Genomic DNA, 18,771 nt, shown 5'->3' with positions numbered 1-18,771 from the left:
GGCTAGGATACCATTAGGCATCTAATGTGCCACATAAATAAATTATGCCTAGAGTAAGAGCACAAAGCTTCCAACTGTTGCTCTGAGTGACTACCCTTCCAGTCAAGGTCATAAACTTTGTGCATAGACCTGGCAGTCCAAGCAATAGCTCCTCTTTTTTTCTGAGCCGCTCAAGGGAGACAATAATCAAGGAGATGGAGTTCAGGTATCACCCTTATTGCAAATTAAGCTATTATTTAGAAATGTGTTCTATCTGCAGGTAGGTAGACTTCCTAATTGTGAGCCCTAGAGTCATGGAGCCTTATCTAGCTGTTCAGGGGCCATGTGGGAAGCATTGAGCCTCTTTGACTCAGGACTGGTGCTGGAACCTTGTAATATGGAGAGACGCCACCCAGACACACACCTCCTCCATCAGGGCTGGGTCCTGAGACAGAGGGGACAGGATGCCTGATATCTGCTCCCCAGAATGCTGGACAGGAATCACTGAGGAAGGAGCTAGAAGCACAAAGAGGCCAGTCTATAGAAGGAAGAGTTCCCTTTCCTGGAAACCATACGAGTGAAAAGGAGTTTCTCTGTAACAGTGATGTGTTTTGACTGCCCAGAAGACATTAAATTTTTTTTTTTCTTTTGAGTCCTTGGTTCTCCAATCAGTTCGTGGCTGTGGCTAGGTAAGTAACTTCTCGGCGAGAAGAGATACATGTGCTTATCAGCGTGGAAGTGTGACTCATTTATGCTTCAGCTTCCTCTTTTTTTTAAGATGAATTTTGCAGAATCCTTCTGCAAAATTAGTTTGTGGAAGTATATAAATGAGGTTCCCTTATGAAATAGGAATCAGTAAAGTTTGAACTCCCAAGAGCGCCCTTCTTTATGTCTGCAGACAGAAACCCTCAGAAGTGGTTTATCCTCACTGGGCACCAGCATTATTTATGGGTAGGACTCGCTCAGCCAGAGTATTGATCTCTCCAGGCCACTCAAGAGATGGTCAGTAATAAGCCATTAACCTGCAGTGAAAAACCAGAGTGGTATAAAATGGCACAGCTACTGTGGAGAACAGCATGGAGATTCCTCCAAAAATTAGGGGTGCCTGGGTGGCTCAGTGGGTTAAGCCGCTGCCTTCGGCTCAGGTCATGATCTCAGGGTCCTGGGATCGAGTCCCGCATCGGGCTCTCTGCTCAGCAGGGAGCCTGCTTCCCTCTCTCTCTCTCTCTCTGCCTGCCTCTCTGTCTACTTGTGATCTCTCTCTCTGTCAAATAAATAAATAAAATCTTTAAAAAAAAATTAAACATAGAATTGCTGCTTGATCTAGCAGTTCCACTTCTGGATATATATCCGAAAGGATTAAAAGCAGGTCTTCAAGAGGTATTTGCACACTCATGTTCAGAGCAGCCCTATTCACAGTAATGGAGGGGTGGAAACACGCCAAGTGTCCATCAACGGATGAATGGATAAGCAAAATGTCTAATGAATGAGCACAATATTGTTCAGCCCTATAAAGGAAAGAAATTCTGAGCCATGCTGCAATAATGGCTGAACCCTGAGGACGTTATGCTAAGGGAAATGATCCAGTCACAAAAGGACAAATACTGCATGATTCCAATGACAAAAGGTATCTAGAAGAGTCAAATTCGTAGAAACAGGAAATAGAATGTGGGTTGCCAGGGTTGGGGGAGGAGGAGATGGGGAGTTACTATTGAATGGGTATAAACTTGCAGTCTGGACAGATGGAGAAGTTCCAGAGATGGATGGGGGGGTGATGGCTGCACAATGACGTGAATGTACTGAATGTCACCGACCTGTGCACTTACAAAAAGTTAAGAGGGTAAATTTTATGTTATATATTTTTTACCACAACAAATTTTTTTTAAAAAAAAAAGAGTGGATACACTCTATGAGAGAGCCTGAGCTATGAGCCTCAAGGAACAGAGGTGGGTTCCATCTGGGAGAACGGCACGTGGTCTGGGTGTCCATGAAGACAGATTCTTCTAGATGGTGCCAAATCCCAAGAAGTCCAGTTCTGTGAGCCTTGCAAGTATACTTGTAATTGCTTAGTTCGTAACAGCATATTGTTTTTCATGACATTTTGTCAGGAAATTTTGGTAAAATGCATTGTTATACTACTAGACAATCTTTATAATGTGTCAGAGAACAACATACAACTTTGCTTTGGCCAAGGATATAATTGTGAAAAATATTGCCTCCTATTAATTAGAAGTGTTAAAACGATAAGTTCATTGAAATAAAGAAAAAAAATTATGATTTCCCTGAAACAAATAAACCTCTATTCAAAATCCGAATCAACCTAATATGGGGGGGTGGAATCTTTGACAGTAATTAAAAGCCAATTAAAAACTGCTCATCATGACACGTTTATTCCTAAATCCTCCTCTTCTCCTTGCATTCATACTTATAAGGACAGAAAATCCTAGGAGTTGAGGATCTTTTGTTGACTGAGCATAATGATGTCAGAAGTAAAATGGCCTTGAAAGTAATTTTCAGTGGTGTCCCTGGAAATGTACTATTGGAGGAGCCTGAGCAGAGCTTAATTACATGACATTAAAAAAAAATATTTGGTGTAGTGATCCGAAGAGGCATGTACACCCCAATGTTTATAGCAACAGTGTCCACCATAGCCAAACTATGGGAAGAGCCTAGATGTCCATCAACAGATGAATGGATAAAGAAGATGTAGTTTATATATACCATGGAATACGATGCAGCCATCAAAAAAACCCACCAAATCTTGCCATTTGCAACAACATGGATGGAACTAGAGGGTATTATGCTTAGCGAAATAAGTCAATCAGAGAAAGACAATTATCATATGATCTCACTGATATGAGGAATTTGAGAAACAAGACAGAGGATCGTAGGGGAAGGGAGGGAGAAAAATGAAACAAGATGAAACCAGAGAGGGAGACAAACCATAAAAGACTTAATCTCAGGAAACAAACTGAGAGTTGCTGGGGGATGGGAGGGATGGGGTGGCTGGGTGATGGACACTGGGGAGGGTATGTGCTATGGTGAGTGCTATGCATTGTGTAAGACTGATGAATCACAGACCTGTACCCCTGAACAAATAATACATTTTATGTTAATTTTTTTAAAAAGGGGATATTTGGGAGGATTCTAGATTCTGTTTGCAAGGTCTTCTGAAGGGAGAGGTTTTAAAGGAGGTTAGGGAATTTTGGGAAGGAATAATGTGCCATCTCTAGCATGTTGTAAAACTTTTCCTCTCTCCCTGGAAATTTTCAGTAAAATTGCTGTCTTTCGTTATGGCCTGGTGAGGTCTATGGGCTTTTGGGGAAGTGACAAAGTGCCAGTGGTTTTTGGTAAAGAATGAGACAAGGGCCTTTTCTCATCTGGGTTGCAAACTAGATACTGAACTTCATTGTAACTTCTTGCCTTCTCTTAATTTCAACACTACCAAGCCAGGGCTGCCTCTATATTTGTGAGGGTAAACTGAAAAGTACCTCTTCTTACTGTGGCAAGTCAGTTTCTTTCCAAATGAATTATCCCAATATCCATATATAATCTTTTCTCTCTCACCTTCCCTAGCCTTCTCTTCCTAATACCTGAGGGCTTTTTACCCCATTTATTTCTAATACAGTTTGAATGGAAGCTTCCTTGTGGAAATGGAACCCCCAGTATTGGGTTAATCAGTGCTAGCTGACACAGTAGTCAAACCCCCAAATCTCAGTGGTTTAATGAATCAGCGGATTAAGTTCTCACTTCTAGTACATGTCCGTCTCAGATTGATAAGGGCCTTGTTCCAGAGTCACCAGGTACCCAGGTTGCAGGAAGCTCTGCCTGCTTGCAGATGGAATGTCTTAGAAATGTGGCCTCTGAGATTGCCAACTAAAGAGAAGCGTGAGATGGAGGAAGCCCTAGCTCATAACTGTCCAGGCTTAGAAGCAATGCCAGCCCCTTCTCCTCATCGTCCATGGGCCAAAAGTAGTCACATGACCCTAGCCTGACAGCAAAGAAGGCTGGAAAATGCAGGGGGTCCCGTGTTTAGAGAGCACGAATTCTCTCTGTGGCCCCACTAACCAGAATACTATGAAGCCCATGTTACATTATAATTTAAAAAACCTTTGAATATAATTTGTGTCTGATAGGATGCTAATCTAGTTTCAGGACATTTGCTGCGTTTTAGTCTTCCTTTACCAGTTTCTTCAAACTCACTCTCTAGCTTTAGCCTGAATTTTTTAGACCTGAAATATATAGACATGCTAAGAAAAAGTGCTGGGGACTACTGGTGGCCCCTGTCTCTCTTTCTCTTTTAATTTTTCTCTGTTTTCCTCAAAGTTCATCCCAGCTTCTCCTCGGGAGGTATGTGTATAAATGGGAAACTTATCTGCTTCCAGGTAGGGAACCTGACTTTATTTCTCTCTCTTGCTCCATTATCTATCTATCATCATCATCTATCTAATTTGTTTTACTTAATCTCTCATTCACTTATTTATTAATTTATATTTATTTGTGGACCTTTTTCCCATGAAGTAAAAGCAAGTCAGTGTAGTTTTCCTTTTTCTTTTCTTTTCTTTTTTTTTTTTTTTAAAGATTTTATTTATTTATTTGACAGAGAGAGATCACAAGCAGGCAGAGAGGCAGGCAGAGAGAGAGGAGGAAGCAGGCTCCCTGCTGAGCAGAGAGCCCGATGCGGGGCTCGATCCCAGGACCCTGAGATCACGACCTGAGCCGAAGGCAGTGGCTTAACCCACTGAGCCACCCAGGCGCCCCAGTTTTCCTTTTTCTTTATTCTTTTTGTGTGGCCATGTTGTTTACGGAATAGTCTTACCTAGATGATGGAGTATCGTGGGACCACGGTGGGTTGGGCCATGTTGTCCACAGGCCCATCAGGTTCAGGTTGAAGGAGAGACTGCACTCATCACTGGATTTCTTGAGATCCTTTAGTGAGGTGCATTGATAAAAGGGTCTTGCTTTTTATTGAGGTTGTCCCTCATATTACCTTGAGACACTGGGATCTATTTCGATCTCCAAAGATAAGAATTTAGTTTAGGAAGGAGTAGAGAATCTGCAGTTCTCCATGGTCCTGGGAGAGAATTAGGATGCTATGTGGGGGGTGCTGCAGAATGGGACATTTGCTTGGATCCTGGTGATTCTTTTTGTTTCTTGAGGGGATTGGACAGAATTGAACTGAACTTTACCATGATCTCTACGCTCAGATCCTTTTACACTAATGTAACTATCTTCCATTTGGAAGCAGTGTGCCATTTTTTTAAAAAGTTTTTTATTTATTTATTTGACAGACAAAGATCACAAGTAGTCAGAGAAGCAGGCAGAGAGAGGAGGAAGCAGGCTCCCCACCAAGCAGAGAGCCCGATGCGGGGCTCGATTCCAGGACCCTGGGATCATGACCCGAGTCGAAGGCAGAGGCTCTAACCCACTGAGCCACCCAGGCGCCCCCACTGTGCCATTTTCTGGCTCCTTGGCTGCATTAAACCACTAGGGAAATACATGTCCTGATAGTGTTAGCCTACAGGAGAGCAGAAAAGGAAAGGAGGGATGGAGGGAGGGAGGAAGGAAGGAGGGAAGAGAGAAAGGAAGGGAGACATTACATTAAACTTTCTCCTTCCTTCTTCCCTCTGCTCTCAACAAGGCTTTTTGTGCTTTGTTGAAGAAAACAACATCTCAAAGGCCTTTCTTCAGGCTTTGCTACAGGCAGACGTGCAGGAAAGCCAGACCAGGCTCGGGAAAGAACTCACAGGACATGCGAAGGCGGAGTGTAAAACACCTTTTTTCCTGTGGGGCTCCTGCCTGCGAACGAAATGTTGGGCATCCACACAACTAGTACCAGAACCTGAGGAACAAAGATTTTTTTAAAAACCTAAGAAGATAGCAGCTCTTTCTCCCCGGGGCATCACAACCAGGAAAACTTATAAAGCCAATAAAATTCGAAATCTTGCCCAGTTTGTATTCAGTGAATAGTCTGACAGGGCCTTCAGATTTAAAACAAAAGAGCACCCTGCAAATGAATGAATTTTTTCTTTCTTTTCTCTTCTTTAGGCTTTTCCTCCAAATGCTATCACTGCGTTTTTTTACTGCAGTTCAGTGACTGTGTTCTTCACAGTCATCAAACTGGTCAGTTACCGCCTACACCTCATGTTCGATAAAGGAGAAGTAATTCAGCAGAAGCCCTCTAGAAAGAAAGAAAAGCCAAATAAAGACAAAGAGACCAACAAGGAACATATAACCCATCCCAAAATTCCAAGGTAACCTTTCTATTCATGTGTTGGTTCATCATTTAAATGTTTTAGTTTTGGTTAAAAATTTTTTTTTCATTTGTCAGTTGTTTGTAAAAATACACCAATATGGACAGACACAAATATGTACACTTTTCTTCTCTTGGAGCATACACTTAAGCATAAAATTGATATTGATAATCAAGATGGTTTAACTATTAATGTGACCTTATACCGTGCTCTGGAATTCACTTGCATTAGGCTTAACACAGCAAAATATTTTACTCCAGCATTTTTATCTTGTCATCTAAGTGCTTAGTGCATGCCAGAGGAGTTTCAAAAAGAACATCTGTGTTTGTTAATATTGAAGTAATGCACTGCCCAGAGCTGGACAATCAACTGATTCTTGAATGTCATTGTCACCATTCTTGCCCTTATTTCTGACAGTTCCTTTAGAAAGTGTGTCTTATTTTTTTTATTTTTTTTTTAAAGATTTTTTATTTATTTATTTGACAGACAGAGATCACAAGTAGGCAGAGAGGCAGGCAGAGAGAGAGAGGTGGAGGCATGCTCCCTGGATGCGGGGCTGGGTCCCAGGACCCTGGGATCATGACCGGAGCTGAAGGCAGAAGAGGCTTTAACCCACTGAGCCACCCAGGCGCCCCACGTGTGTCTTATTTTAAAAGAAGATTCGTTATTCTCCCTTACAACCAGCATTTGCGTACAGTGAATATTACAAAATAGAATCTAGGGAAAGGAGTTGGTTTGGGACAATCCAAAGTCCGAGTTCACTTTGATAACCTCACTGCTCTGCTTCTCTGTGCTTTAGCAATAACAGGCAGATTAACAACGGCAAAAAGGAGGAAGCTCCTCCCAGCCTCTCCACGCCTCCGCTCCGCTGCAGCTCCAGGGGCCAAAACATAAACTCTCATCACTCCTCTGGGCCACTGGTCAGTGTGTGTTTTTTCTGTTTCTTGCTGTTCTTGTCACGCAGTGTTGATCCTGCCTAGAATGGGAATGTGCAAAGGTAGCGACTCTAGTTGTGGATACTGCCCTCGTGCTGGTAGTGTGCCATGTCTCAGAGTGCAGAAGTGACCTCAGGGGAGCCCTTGGCCATGAGATGAACACCCGGCAGGTGTGGACACAACACACCTGGACTGGTCTGCTGGCTGCCCTCCACTGCCAGGCCTGTGGCTCTGTCCTGAAAAGCCTATCAGCCTACCTTGACTTCTTTCTCCCTCTCCTGCCTGTCTTCCGCTGTCTTCCCCTGTGATCAGCTGTGCCACTCTGCAGTAAATCGCACCTGTCTCTCGGGAAGTCAATAAACCCCTTTGCTCCGGATGAACCTTACAGGGCTTTATTCGCGTCATACAGAGTAGTACATTCTTCTCTCTCCTTTTTACCTCCTTAATTATCAAACACCTTTTATCACAGTGCAGTGGTCTTGTTGAGAGATCCGCACTTACCTATATTTTGTATTCGCTTTTGCTCTCCGTCTGATGAGAAGCTGATGCAGAGAGGACACTGTATCGTCTCTTTCCCACTTGCCGTTTGGAAAACCAGCCCCTGCCGCTCTGTGTCTGCTGACTGCCTGGAAATGGGCACTGAGCTGCGTCTCCTATTGATTTTTGTTTTTTCATTTGTTTAGGAGTTGCCGGCACAGGAAACAGTGGAAGATCTCCAAGGTAGAGTGTTTATTGTCACCATTTAATAATAGATCACAGCATTATCTTCAGTGATGTGAAAAAGAACTTCTGGAAAACCGAATGTCAGGGAATTAATTTAAAATAAGAACCATACCTAAGACTGCATGGTTGTATTTCAACTTCATTTCTTCCACTCTTAACCATAATTACTTCTCACATCACGTCTACTTTTCGATTATAATGTTTTTTCAGATCCTCTGTTATTGTCCTTTCTCCAGTGCGTGCTTATTTCATATGGCCCAGAATAGCAGATAAAAAGTAGAATTAATTTACTATTGACGTAGACTTTTTATCGTGGCACTTACATTGAAAAATGACAGAAGAAATGTTATTGCATTTGTATACTGCATTTCTTTCAAGATACAAATTTTGTTTCTGGAAATTTTCTTTTAAGCCCCGAGATTTTTTATTTTCCTTTTTCACAGAGATTTCATTTTATTATCTTTCGATTGCCTTCAGAAGACTCAGAAAAGAATGTTTAGAGGTGCTTAGAGGTCCATTCTCTGCATTTTTATTCTCTTCTAGCAGTCCTACTAAGAGAAATTTATGCTCTAAGTTTTGAAAGTAGCATAAAATTTTATCTTCAGGAAAACAGCTGAAATTGGCACTTGGATCTGAAAACTTAAATGAAGTTCCTTTTGTCATCACTCAGCATTCCACGATAATGTGTAAAGGATAGTTCAAGTTCTTTTTTCTATATTACTACTACCAAAAGAAGAAGTGAGCTTTAGTTAGGTTTCAGATATGTTAGTTACACACAAAGTTCCATAACAATGTTATTTTATGTCCATTTACACACACACATACACACACACACACACACACACACTCGCATTGTTTTGTCATATTACACTACTTACTCCAGCTCAAGCTATTAACAGCATTACTCTGCATCCTTTCACTGTCTGTTCTGGGCTTTTGACTCCACCATTCCAACTGAAACAATCCCTTCTTTCCTTCCTAGTGCTAGGAATTACAGTAGAGACTTTGCATGTTTCATTTCATTCTGAGTCATACCGAGTCAACTGTACGGGTGACATTTAGAGCCACCACTGGCTGCTAAGTCCAATGTTTTCTCAACAACACTTCGTGAGAGCAATTTTCTTTTCCTTAGGCCAATCTTGTAATAGGCACAATGGCATTCTTTTTTAAATAGGTCTCTTGAGTTATAACACAGATGCCACACCATTCACTCATTCAAAGATTATAACTCAATGGCTTTTAGTATATTCACAGAGTTGTATATCCCTCACGTAGTCAATTTCAGAATATTTCCGTTACCTTAAAAAGAAATCCCAGACTGCTTAGCATTCTCCTCAATCTCCCCATCTTCTCCAGCCCCAGGCAACCACTATTGGATTTTCTGTCTCTATGGATTTACCCATTCTGGACATTTCATATAATGTCTGATCCCTTGTGACTGGCTCCCCTCAATTAGCATAATGTTTTCAAGGTTTATCTGTGTTGTAGCTTGCATCAGTGCTTCATTTCACTTTATTGCCAAATAATATCCCATTAAAGGGCTATACCGTGTTTTATTTATCTGTTCATCAGTTGATGAACTTGGAGTCCTCTGCAGTTTTTTTGCTATTATAAGTAATGCTTCACTGAACATTCATTGTACGAGATTTTGTGCGGATGTGTATTTTCATTTTCTTGGATATATACCTAAGAATGGCGTTGCTAGATCATTTAGAAACTGTGTTTCACCATTCGGGAATCTACCAGACTGTTTTAGAAAGCAGGTGTGCCCATTTTACATGCCCATCATCAATACATGAAGGTCACAATTTCTCCATGTTTTTGATGCTACTTGTTATTGACTATGTCTTCAAATATAACCATTCTAGTGGGTATGAAATGGTATCTCACTGTGGCTTTGATTTGTTTGAAATTACTATTATTATTTCTAAAAGATTTTATTTATTTCTTTGACAGAGAAAGAGAGCACAAGTAGGCAGAGAGGCAGGCAGAGGGAGAGGAGAAACAGGCTCCCCGCTGAGCAGAGAGCCCAATGGGGGGCTCGATCCCAGGGCCCAAGGATCATGACCCGAGCCAAAGGTAGATGCTTAACCAACTGAGCCACCCAGGAGCCACTGATTTGCATGAAATTAGTCATTTTTCTAATGACAAATGACATTGATGTTCCATGATCATCATTATCTTTAGAGAAATACCTATTCAAGTCTTTTGCCCCGTTTTTAATCAGGTTGTCTTTTTATTGGTGAATTGTAAGAGTTCTTTATATATTTTAGATACAAGTCCCTCGTCAGATATATTTGCAAATATTTTCCCCACTCTGGGTTTTCTTGTAACTTTCTTACTGGGGTCCTTTAAATTACAAAAGTTTTTAGTTTTCATGAAGTCCACTTTATTGTTATTTGTTATTGTTGTTGCTTGGGCTTTTGGTGTCATATATAAGAAACCGTTGCTGAATCTGAGGCTTTAAAGATTTATTCCTATGTTTTATTTTAAGAGTTTTATAGGGTTAATTCTTTTGGTCAGGTCTATGATTCATTTTGAGTTAATTTTTGTGTATGATGTGAGGTTGGGGTTTGACTTATTTCTTTTGCATAAAGTTTATCAGTTGTCTTAGGATCATTTACTGAACAGACTATTTCCCTCCTCCCCGCCATTAACGTTGTCCTGGCACCCTATTGAAAATCAATTGACCATAATGACAATAACGGTTTATTTTTGGACTTTAAGTTCTGTTCTTTTGGTCTATATATCTACGATTATGCCATCATCGTACCATCTTGATTGCCGTTGCTATATAATAAGTTTTAAAATCGGGAACTGTGACTCCTCTAACGCATTTTGGCTATCCTGGGTCTTGTACATTGCCATGTGAACATCAATTTCTTAAAAAAAAAAACAAAACCCATCTGGGATATTATAAAGACTGTATTAAACCTTTAGAAAAATTTGAAGAATTTGGCATCTTAACAGCAGTACATTTTACAGTCCAGGGATTTGGGATGTCTTTCCATTTATTTGGAACTTTGAATTCTTTTGACAATATTTCGTAGTCTTCAGTGCACAAATTTTGTCCTCTTGTTAAATTTATTCCCCAGTATTTTTTTAGATGCTGTTATAACTGGGATTGTTTTCTTTTTCTTTCTTTTTTTTTTTTTTTGACAGAGAGAGAGAGAGAGAGAGATCACAAGTAGGCAGAGAGGCAGGCAGAGAGAGGAGGAAGCAGGCTCACTGCTGAGCAGAGAGCCCGATGCGGGGCTCGATCCCAGGACCCTGAGATCATGACCTGAGCCGAAGGCAGAGGCTTAACCCACTGAGCCACCCAGGTGCCCCTGGGATTGTTTTCTTAATTTTGTTTTAGCTTGTCTATCACTAGTGTATGGAAATTGAATTGATTTTGCACACTGATTTTTATATTGTACAAACTTCCTGAATGTTTATTAGTTCTAAGTTTTTTCGTGGATTCCTTAGGATTTCTTATGGACAGAGTGATATCACCTGTTAATAGAAATCTTTGGCTTTTCCCTTTCCAATCTAGTTGCCTTGTATTTATTTTTCTTGACTAATTGCCCTGTGTACAATTTCCAGTACAATGTTTATTGGATGTTGTGAGAGTGGACATCATTGCCTATTTCTTATCTTATGGGATAAACATTCAGTCTTTTACCATTACATATGATGTTAGTTTCAAGTATTTAGCCTGTATCAGGTTGAGGAAGTTCTCTTCCATCTCAGGTTGTTGAATGTTTTTGTCACGAGAGGGTACTGGATTTTGTCAGAGGGTTTTCTGCGTCTAGTGACATAATCATATAGTTTTGTTATAGTGTCTTTCTTGACACATATTGCTTAATAATATGGTATGTTTTTACAGTTCAAGTGTTAAGGATAGAAAACAAATGACTACATCTGGTTGGATTTCATTGCTAAGCGATATCTCAGTGGTCATTTTAGGCCAACTGTTTTTCTTGGTTTCCCAGGTAGGAAATTCATTATGGCCATTTTTATGTAGGGTATTAAGGTATGACATGTTAATGTATTCACAAAAGACCCACTTATGGCCACACTATGACTTTATTCATGTATATGCAATAAGGTGTAGTTGACCAACTATCTTCTCTTGGCTTTTCAAATTTTCCTGATTGGCTTCCTTGTCAGTGACCTTTGATTGATCCTCCTCTGTTGTTTCACATGTAAAGGCTGGAGTATCCTTGGTCTTGGTCTTGGACCTCTTTCTCTTCTCCAGATGCCCAGTCTCCTTTGGTGATCTTATATCTAGCTTTAAATACCGTCTATGTGATGATGGTGAGTAAATCTGCTTTTCCAGTTTTGAGCTCTGTCTGGACCTCAGTCTCATGCAGCCAGCTGCTTACACCTATTTCCTCCTGGATGAGTTGTGTAATGATTATATTAAATTGGATCCACCACTTGATCTCCCAATTGCTGTCTCTAAATCTGTACTTCCTCTTGTGTTCTCCTTTTCAATAAACAGTCCCATCACCAATCCCATTATCAAAGCTTTAGAATCAAGGGGTGTTCCTTGGTTTGTTTTTCCCTCGCTACTTGTAGCTTTAATCTATCGACAAGTCTTGTCAATTTTACTCCAAAACGTATTTCAAATTTATCTGTTTCTCTCCATGTCCACCCCCACTGCCCTAGTCCAAAACACCATTATTCATCACCTGCAACAACCTCTTCCCTGGTCTTTCTCCTCCATTTTTTTTTCCCCTTTATGAAGGTCTTGTAGTACTCTTCTCTTCTTCAAATTTTCTCGTACTTCTGCACAGTCTATCCCTCATACAGGGTTCTATTTAACAACCTAGTTCAGATCATGTGCCCCTTTGAAAAACTTCTGCTGGGTTCACATTATTCTTTTTTTTTTTTAAGATTTTATTTATTTATTTGACATATAGAGATCACAAGTAGGCAGAGAGGCAGGCAGAGAGAGAGAGGGGGAAGCAGGCTCCCCGCTGAACAGAGAGCCTGATGCGGGGCTCGATCCCAGGACCCTGAGATCATGACCTGAGCCTAAGGCAGAGGCTTAACCCACTGAGCCACCCAGGCATCCGGGTTCATATTATTCTTAGCATAAAATCCAAGCTGCACACTTTGGCTTATACGTGGACCCTGCCGGCCTTGCTGATCTCTCTTGCGAGTCTCATTCACCCTTTGCGTTTTCTGCTCCAGCTCCATGTACTTTCTCTCTCTTCCTTAAACATGTCAAGTGAGTTCCCATCACAGGGTCTTTGCATTAAATCCTTATTTGTTTTAAAACCTGGGGTGATCTTTCATCTCATCTTGTATGTCAGGAGATGTCTTGGCTTATTAATCTGTACAATCTCAGTTGTGTAGTGTGGGAGGTAATGAGGCAATAAAAATCCATTATGAATGTGTTCTATAGACACAACCCAACACCTTGTTCCTGAGGCCCTGCCTGGTAGTTTGGATTTGTCATGCAGTATTTTCAACAAATGCACTTGATGTTGGGCAGTCAAGGAAAGCCTCTTTGATGAGACAGTATTCAGGTTGAGATCTGAATGGCAAAGTAAAGGAGGCATACACACACACACACACACACACAGGCCATGTGAAGGAGTAAAGGAGGGTCAGATCAGGACCCAGAAGGTCTGGGTTCTAGTCTCAGCTCCATCAGTAGCTGGTGAACTTGGACAAGTTTCTTGACCCTTCTTTTCTTCTATTTCCATGAAAAGGTGTCTACTCTGTGTAGTAGGATAACCTGCATAAGGTTGCTACAAAGTGAAATAATCTTCACTGTTATCATTAGCTAACATTCTTGAGTGTGGATATGATAATAGACTGGTTTCTTTGGAGGATTCAATGAATATGAACTATGGTTGTTCTTCTAGAACTCTGTACGATCCAGTTATGAAGATAATTTTAATGTATAAAATTAAGCTATAGTTTAAAAAGTTTATGGTAAGTAAAGTTTAGTTCTATAGACAGTAATTGCTTAAGGAGTTTGGAAGAAAGATTATTTGTGGTTTAGGTGATCAGGGGAAGTTATATGTTGAAGGACAGATATGAGAAAAGCCTTGAGTGGGGCCTTCCGTGATGAGGAGAAAGAACATTCCAGCTGGGAGAGCTATGCCCAGAGTTTGTGCTCAATTCTTTCTACCAACGTGCGCCTGGAAGCAGAGGAGAGTAAGTGTTATTCCTGCCCGCTCTGGGCCTCCTTGGGCCTCCAGAGAATAGTCCTCATGATAGAAGGGAAGGAAAATTGAGGGTATTTATTAATTGAATGACCTTAAAGCCAGGCAAGAGAGAACATCCAAAAGATTATCCCATGATTTCAAGCTTAAGAGACTTAGAGAATGAATGATAGGGTCATTAACAGATACAGGGAAGCTGGGAGGACAGAGCTCACTTTCGGCCACCATCATAAGTATGTATTGTTGCAGATACTATTTAGAAATATTGTGAAAATATGTGAGTCACATCGGAAATGTAAGGTTATTATTTTCCTCAAATCAAGGCCCCAGCAAGCCCATGGCTAAGCCCTTGGCCTGGCGCTTCCCATGTCTTTCCTTATAGATCCTTGTGGCAGCCTTAAGAGGTTGGGATAATTATTCCTTTTTTACCGATAGGAGGTTGAAAGTCAGAGCAGGGGGAAGGTTTCTCCCTAGGGAATGTTTGATAATTTCCGAAGGCATTTTCCATGGCCGTGATTGAGGACAGAGTTGCTACTGGTATCAAGCAGGTAGAAGTCAGGTTGCTGCCAACCTTCCTACAATGCATGGGACAGCCCCCACGGCAAAAATTCCTCTGGTCCAAAATGTCAGTAGCTCCGCAGTTGAGGATCTTGGTTTAGAGGGATTAGGTGATTTGCCCAAGGTAATGTGGCCAGTAAATAGCAGAGCCAGGATCCCTCCGATAGGGAGTCCCAAACACGGTGTTGACACCGGTCTGCCTCCCAAGGATACAAAAGAGCAAAATCTAAAAGCCTGAATTATTACTTTAAAGGCAGAGATTTTAAGAGCAATTTCACAGTGGAGGTGATATTTTAAAAATAAGCATGCAGTCACACTGGTTGCCTGCGCGGCTCTTAGCTTCCTTATCAGGAGGCCTTGTGCAGGGACATTAGTCATCCAGCTCGGCCGCTAAGAAAGTTCTGCTGTTCGTTTCAGGTGTCATTCTCTCCGAAGACCACGTGGTGGCACCAGTGTCATCTACCTCACCTGGCATTAAAAGGGAAAGCTCACCTGTTTCTAAAGAACGCGGACCAGACCCCGTGACCACGCCTGCAGGACCCAGGAGGCCAGCCGCGGTGGAAACTCAATTCAGTGATAAAGGGAAGGAGAGAGGAGGCAGGGGGCAGCCCCCTTTTCGCCACAGATCCGAGGGCGGCTTAGTGGAGAAGGAAGCCTTGAAGAAGTTGCCACACCTGTCCTTGTCTCAGTACGACTTACTAGAAACAGATGTTTCCTTCCAGCCATGGGGCAGTGAGAATTCAGTCCTGAGTCCGGAACCTGGGATTTATATCCAGGGCTCCTTACGAGAACAGTTGCAAAGCCAGTCACCTGCAGACAGCCTGAGCAGCAGCTGCCCCCAGTGCGACACAGTGATCGCCAGAGCTGCAAGCCAGCCACCAGATGCCACCAGGCATGGGGACCCTCCCCGGACCCAGGAAGCGGACTGCTCGGACAGCGAGGTAGCTGTCACTCTTATTGATACTTCTCAACCTGGAGACCCACTGAGTCTGCATGAACCCATTAAAATCGTCATCACCATGAGCAGCACCCCGAACTCCGTGACGGACCTGGAGAGCTCACTCCACCTGAAGGTGATTGGCACCGAGGGAGCCAGTTTGAAGTCTGATGCAGAGCCGGCCACCCCAGGGGTGGCCAGTCCTCCCAACACAGAGCAGATGAGAATTCCTGTCATCACCCTGGAGCTCTCCGAGGACGGGGGAGGAGGTGCTAAGTGTCCTGAAAGCAACGGCAGCGACAGGACCCCGGAGAGACTGATGGTGGAGGCGTCATCCAATCAGTGTTCTGGCTATGAATCCGGGGAGGGCGGAAATGCCACCAAGGATGGCAGTCCTTCCCCGGGAGACCGCTGTGAAACAACCCCCCTCTTCGCACCTAATGAGGTCCCCGCGTCCGAGGGGGCAGAGGAAGGCCAGGCTAACCTTGACCCATCATCTTGTAAAACTAGCCATGAAAAGAGACACACCCGGGTTCTCAGTGTGGACAGTGGGACAGATGTCTTCCTGAGCAAAAGTTCCACAGAAGTGATCAACGATAAAGAAAAGACAATGCCAACTTCCAAATCTGACCTAGAGGCTAAGGAAGGACAGATACCGAATGAATCCAACTTCCTGGAATTTGTCTCCCTGTTAGAATCAATCAATACTTCCAAGCTGACGGCGTCTGACCAAAGGAATGGCCCAGGAGAGCAGAACCAAGACAGTGGGCTTGTCGGAGGTACGGTTCCACATCAGCTCGGTCCTGATGACACAGAGAAGGCTATCCCTACTCCATGAGCTTCTGTGATTTGGTTTTGCAAGTATCGGGTCATTGCTACTTGGTGATATTATTGGTAATTGCCAGATGGGCCAATACGAAGCTGTGGGTTGAGCATGTATTAACACTGGCTTACTCTAGCAGGAAGTTTAAGGCAGAGTAATGAATGTTTGGCTTCCCTAGAAGGCAACAATATTTATTTCCAAGGAAATGAGCAATTATATTTTATCACCGTGACAAGAACTCACAGGAGAGTTCTCTCCCTTTATGGAGCAGATGCATGCCGGGAGAGCTGATTGTAGAGCGCAGTTCTGTGAGCTGAACCCACTTTCCTGTTGAATTCCATTTTAAGATCCTTGTACGCAGAACTCCGCGATTATTCCGAAACTTGTCAACATAGTTATAACAAACACGCAGCCCTCAGTGTACGCCAGGCACTGTCCTGAGTGCTTCACGTGTATTAACAGGAATGACTGTACATTGTGGTTTGCCCCTGAGGGTCCTCATGTACCCCATTTTGCCACCACAATTAGCAGCAGCACCGCCTTTCACCTTCAGAGGAGTTCCCAGTTTGAACAGTGAATTATGCAGCTACTTTCATCTTAACTCATTTCTCTTCATAGAACCTTACATTATGGTACTATTATTTCTCTTTTGCAGATGAAGCTCAGAGAGTTTCACAAACTTCCCCCCCAGTGAGTCTAGGAAGTCTAGAAGTACCAGAGCTGAGCTTTGATCCCAGGCAATCCTGACCCAGAGCCAGTGCTCCCACAGACTCTACTTCCTTGATGAATGTCAGATTCATTTCTTTTCAGGTTGCTTAGTATCCCTGGGTTCCACAGCCTCAGTGGCAAAAGGGTGTTACTGGACTAGAGTTTTTACAAAATCTTTTAACTTTGAATAATGAAGTCTCAGAATATAGGTGAGGTTCGGTGGGGTGAGGTCCAGAGCTGATGACCAAGAAGGAACTCGTGAGACTTCTTTGGTGCAGAATGGTGGTTTATTACAGCACGGGGACAGGACCCGTGGGCAGGAAGAGCGGCTGCCCAGGGCTGTGAGGGGTGGCCCATTACATACTTGCAAGCTGGGGAGGGTAAGGTTAGGGATGGCGTAGGTGTCTGAGGAATTCTGGAAGCAAGGTTTCCAGGACCTCGAGGGGCTAGCTATTGTTGGGGAAAGGTTATTCATTACCAGTAATAAAACCTTTCTGTGAGATCCTATAGGTGTATATCAGTGGGCCATATGCTTGGGAAGGATTGTCAACACGAATCTTGGAGGTTTAGCGATAAAGTTTCCAAAGGAGTTGTGAGAGTAGACTTCAGGATCCCGGTAGGGGGTAGGAGTCGGTCAGGCTAGGATCGCCCTTTGCCCTTAGCGAAGTGTTAAGGTAGGGTTAGTTGAGTCCCAGAGGAATGTCACTCTGCCTGTTTTAAGGGCTTGTCAGTGGGTAAGGAAATTTAATAATTTTCTTCTACCTCTGTGTCCCACATCATAAATGTCCACTTTCCTGTGATTTTTGAGTACAATTCTGCTTATGTGTCTGGTAAAATAGTATCTCTGGTAAGATTGGGTGCTGGTAGCTGTATCTGCACTGGCAGCTCCTTTCCTTTGCTGTAGCTCTTAGCCCTTCGTGCTAGAATTGTCCTTTTGTCCCTGGCTGTTCCCTGCTCTCTGGGACAGCCAGAGGCCCCTCTGCCTCCGTGCTGGCACTGACCAGCAATTTGCTTGTTTCTTTGGCTTCTCCGGTGCTCTGCCGAAAAGATTCCTGCGCTTGCTAATTGGCCCACCTTTGCTTAAAAACACATTAAGTCTGGGTATTTAACGTATGTAAAGTGAATGTATTCTTTGTTTTACTATGTCTATATATCTAAGGTTTTCAATATAGAGTAAGAAGAACAGGAAAAATTTAGATAAATATTTTAACAAGCCCAGGCAGTGTAAGAAAGCATTGGTTACTGGGAGACAAAAAATCTTTCTGATACAAAAATAGGCCTCCATCTGTCTTATATAAATATTCATGCATCTAGATTAGTACCGTCCAATGGAACTTTCTGCAGTGATGGAAATAGCCCCCTATCTGCTTGTCCAGTACAGTAGCCAGTAGCCAGAGGCAGCTGTTAAAAACTTGAAATGGGTATTGTGCAGCTGAGCAACTGAATTTTTAATGGTATTGAATTTAATTAGCCCCTCGTGGCCGCTGGCTGCCGTATTGGACAGCGCTGACCTGTACGTACATCTGCCCAGGACACAGTGTGTATGGTGGACAGAGCACAGGCTGCAACAGCTCCGAGCCCAGGGCCGGGTTTTGGTTTGGCCGCACCAGCTGGGTGAGGTTGGGCAACTTACTAAATCCATCTGAGTCACAATTTCTTCAGTAAAGCAGGAATATATGTTACAGATGTG

The 18,771-nt window shown here is 42.7% G+C and overlaps 1 protein-coding gene across 2 annotated transcripts in view; it reads left to right on the top strand.

Annotated features, from left to right (window-relative positions):
- PCNX2 (pecanex 2) overlaps positions 1-18,771 on the top strand; it is a 280,264-nt gene that overhangs the window by 22,914 nt on the left and 238,579 nt on the right. For both annotated transcript variants that reach the window (XM_047702153.1, XM_047702152.1), the window contains exons 2-5: positions 6,028-6,233; positions 7,033-7,153; positions 7,852-7,888; positions 15,031-16,329. In XM_047702153.1, coding sequence (XP_047558109.1) covers positions 6,028-6,233; positions 7,033-7,153; positions 7,852-7,888; positions 15,031-16,329 — 1,663 coding nt within the window. The remainder of the gene's footprint in view (positions 1-6,027; positions 6,234-7,032; positions 7,154-7,851; positions 7,889-15,030; positions 16,330-18,771) is intronic.

This window comes from Lutra lutra, chromosome 14 (assembly GCF_902655055.1).
Source record: "Lutra lutra chromosome 14, mLutLut1.2, whole genome shotgun sequence".
In the NCBI taxonomy this organism is placed as follows: Eukaryota; Metazoa; Chordata; class Mammalia; order Carnivora; family Mustelidae; genus Lutra; species Lutra lutra.
This window is presented reverse-complemented; position numbering and strand designations above follow the sequence as displayed.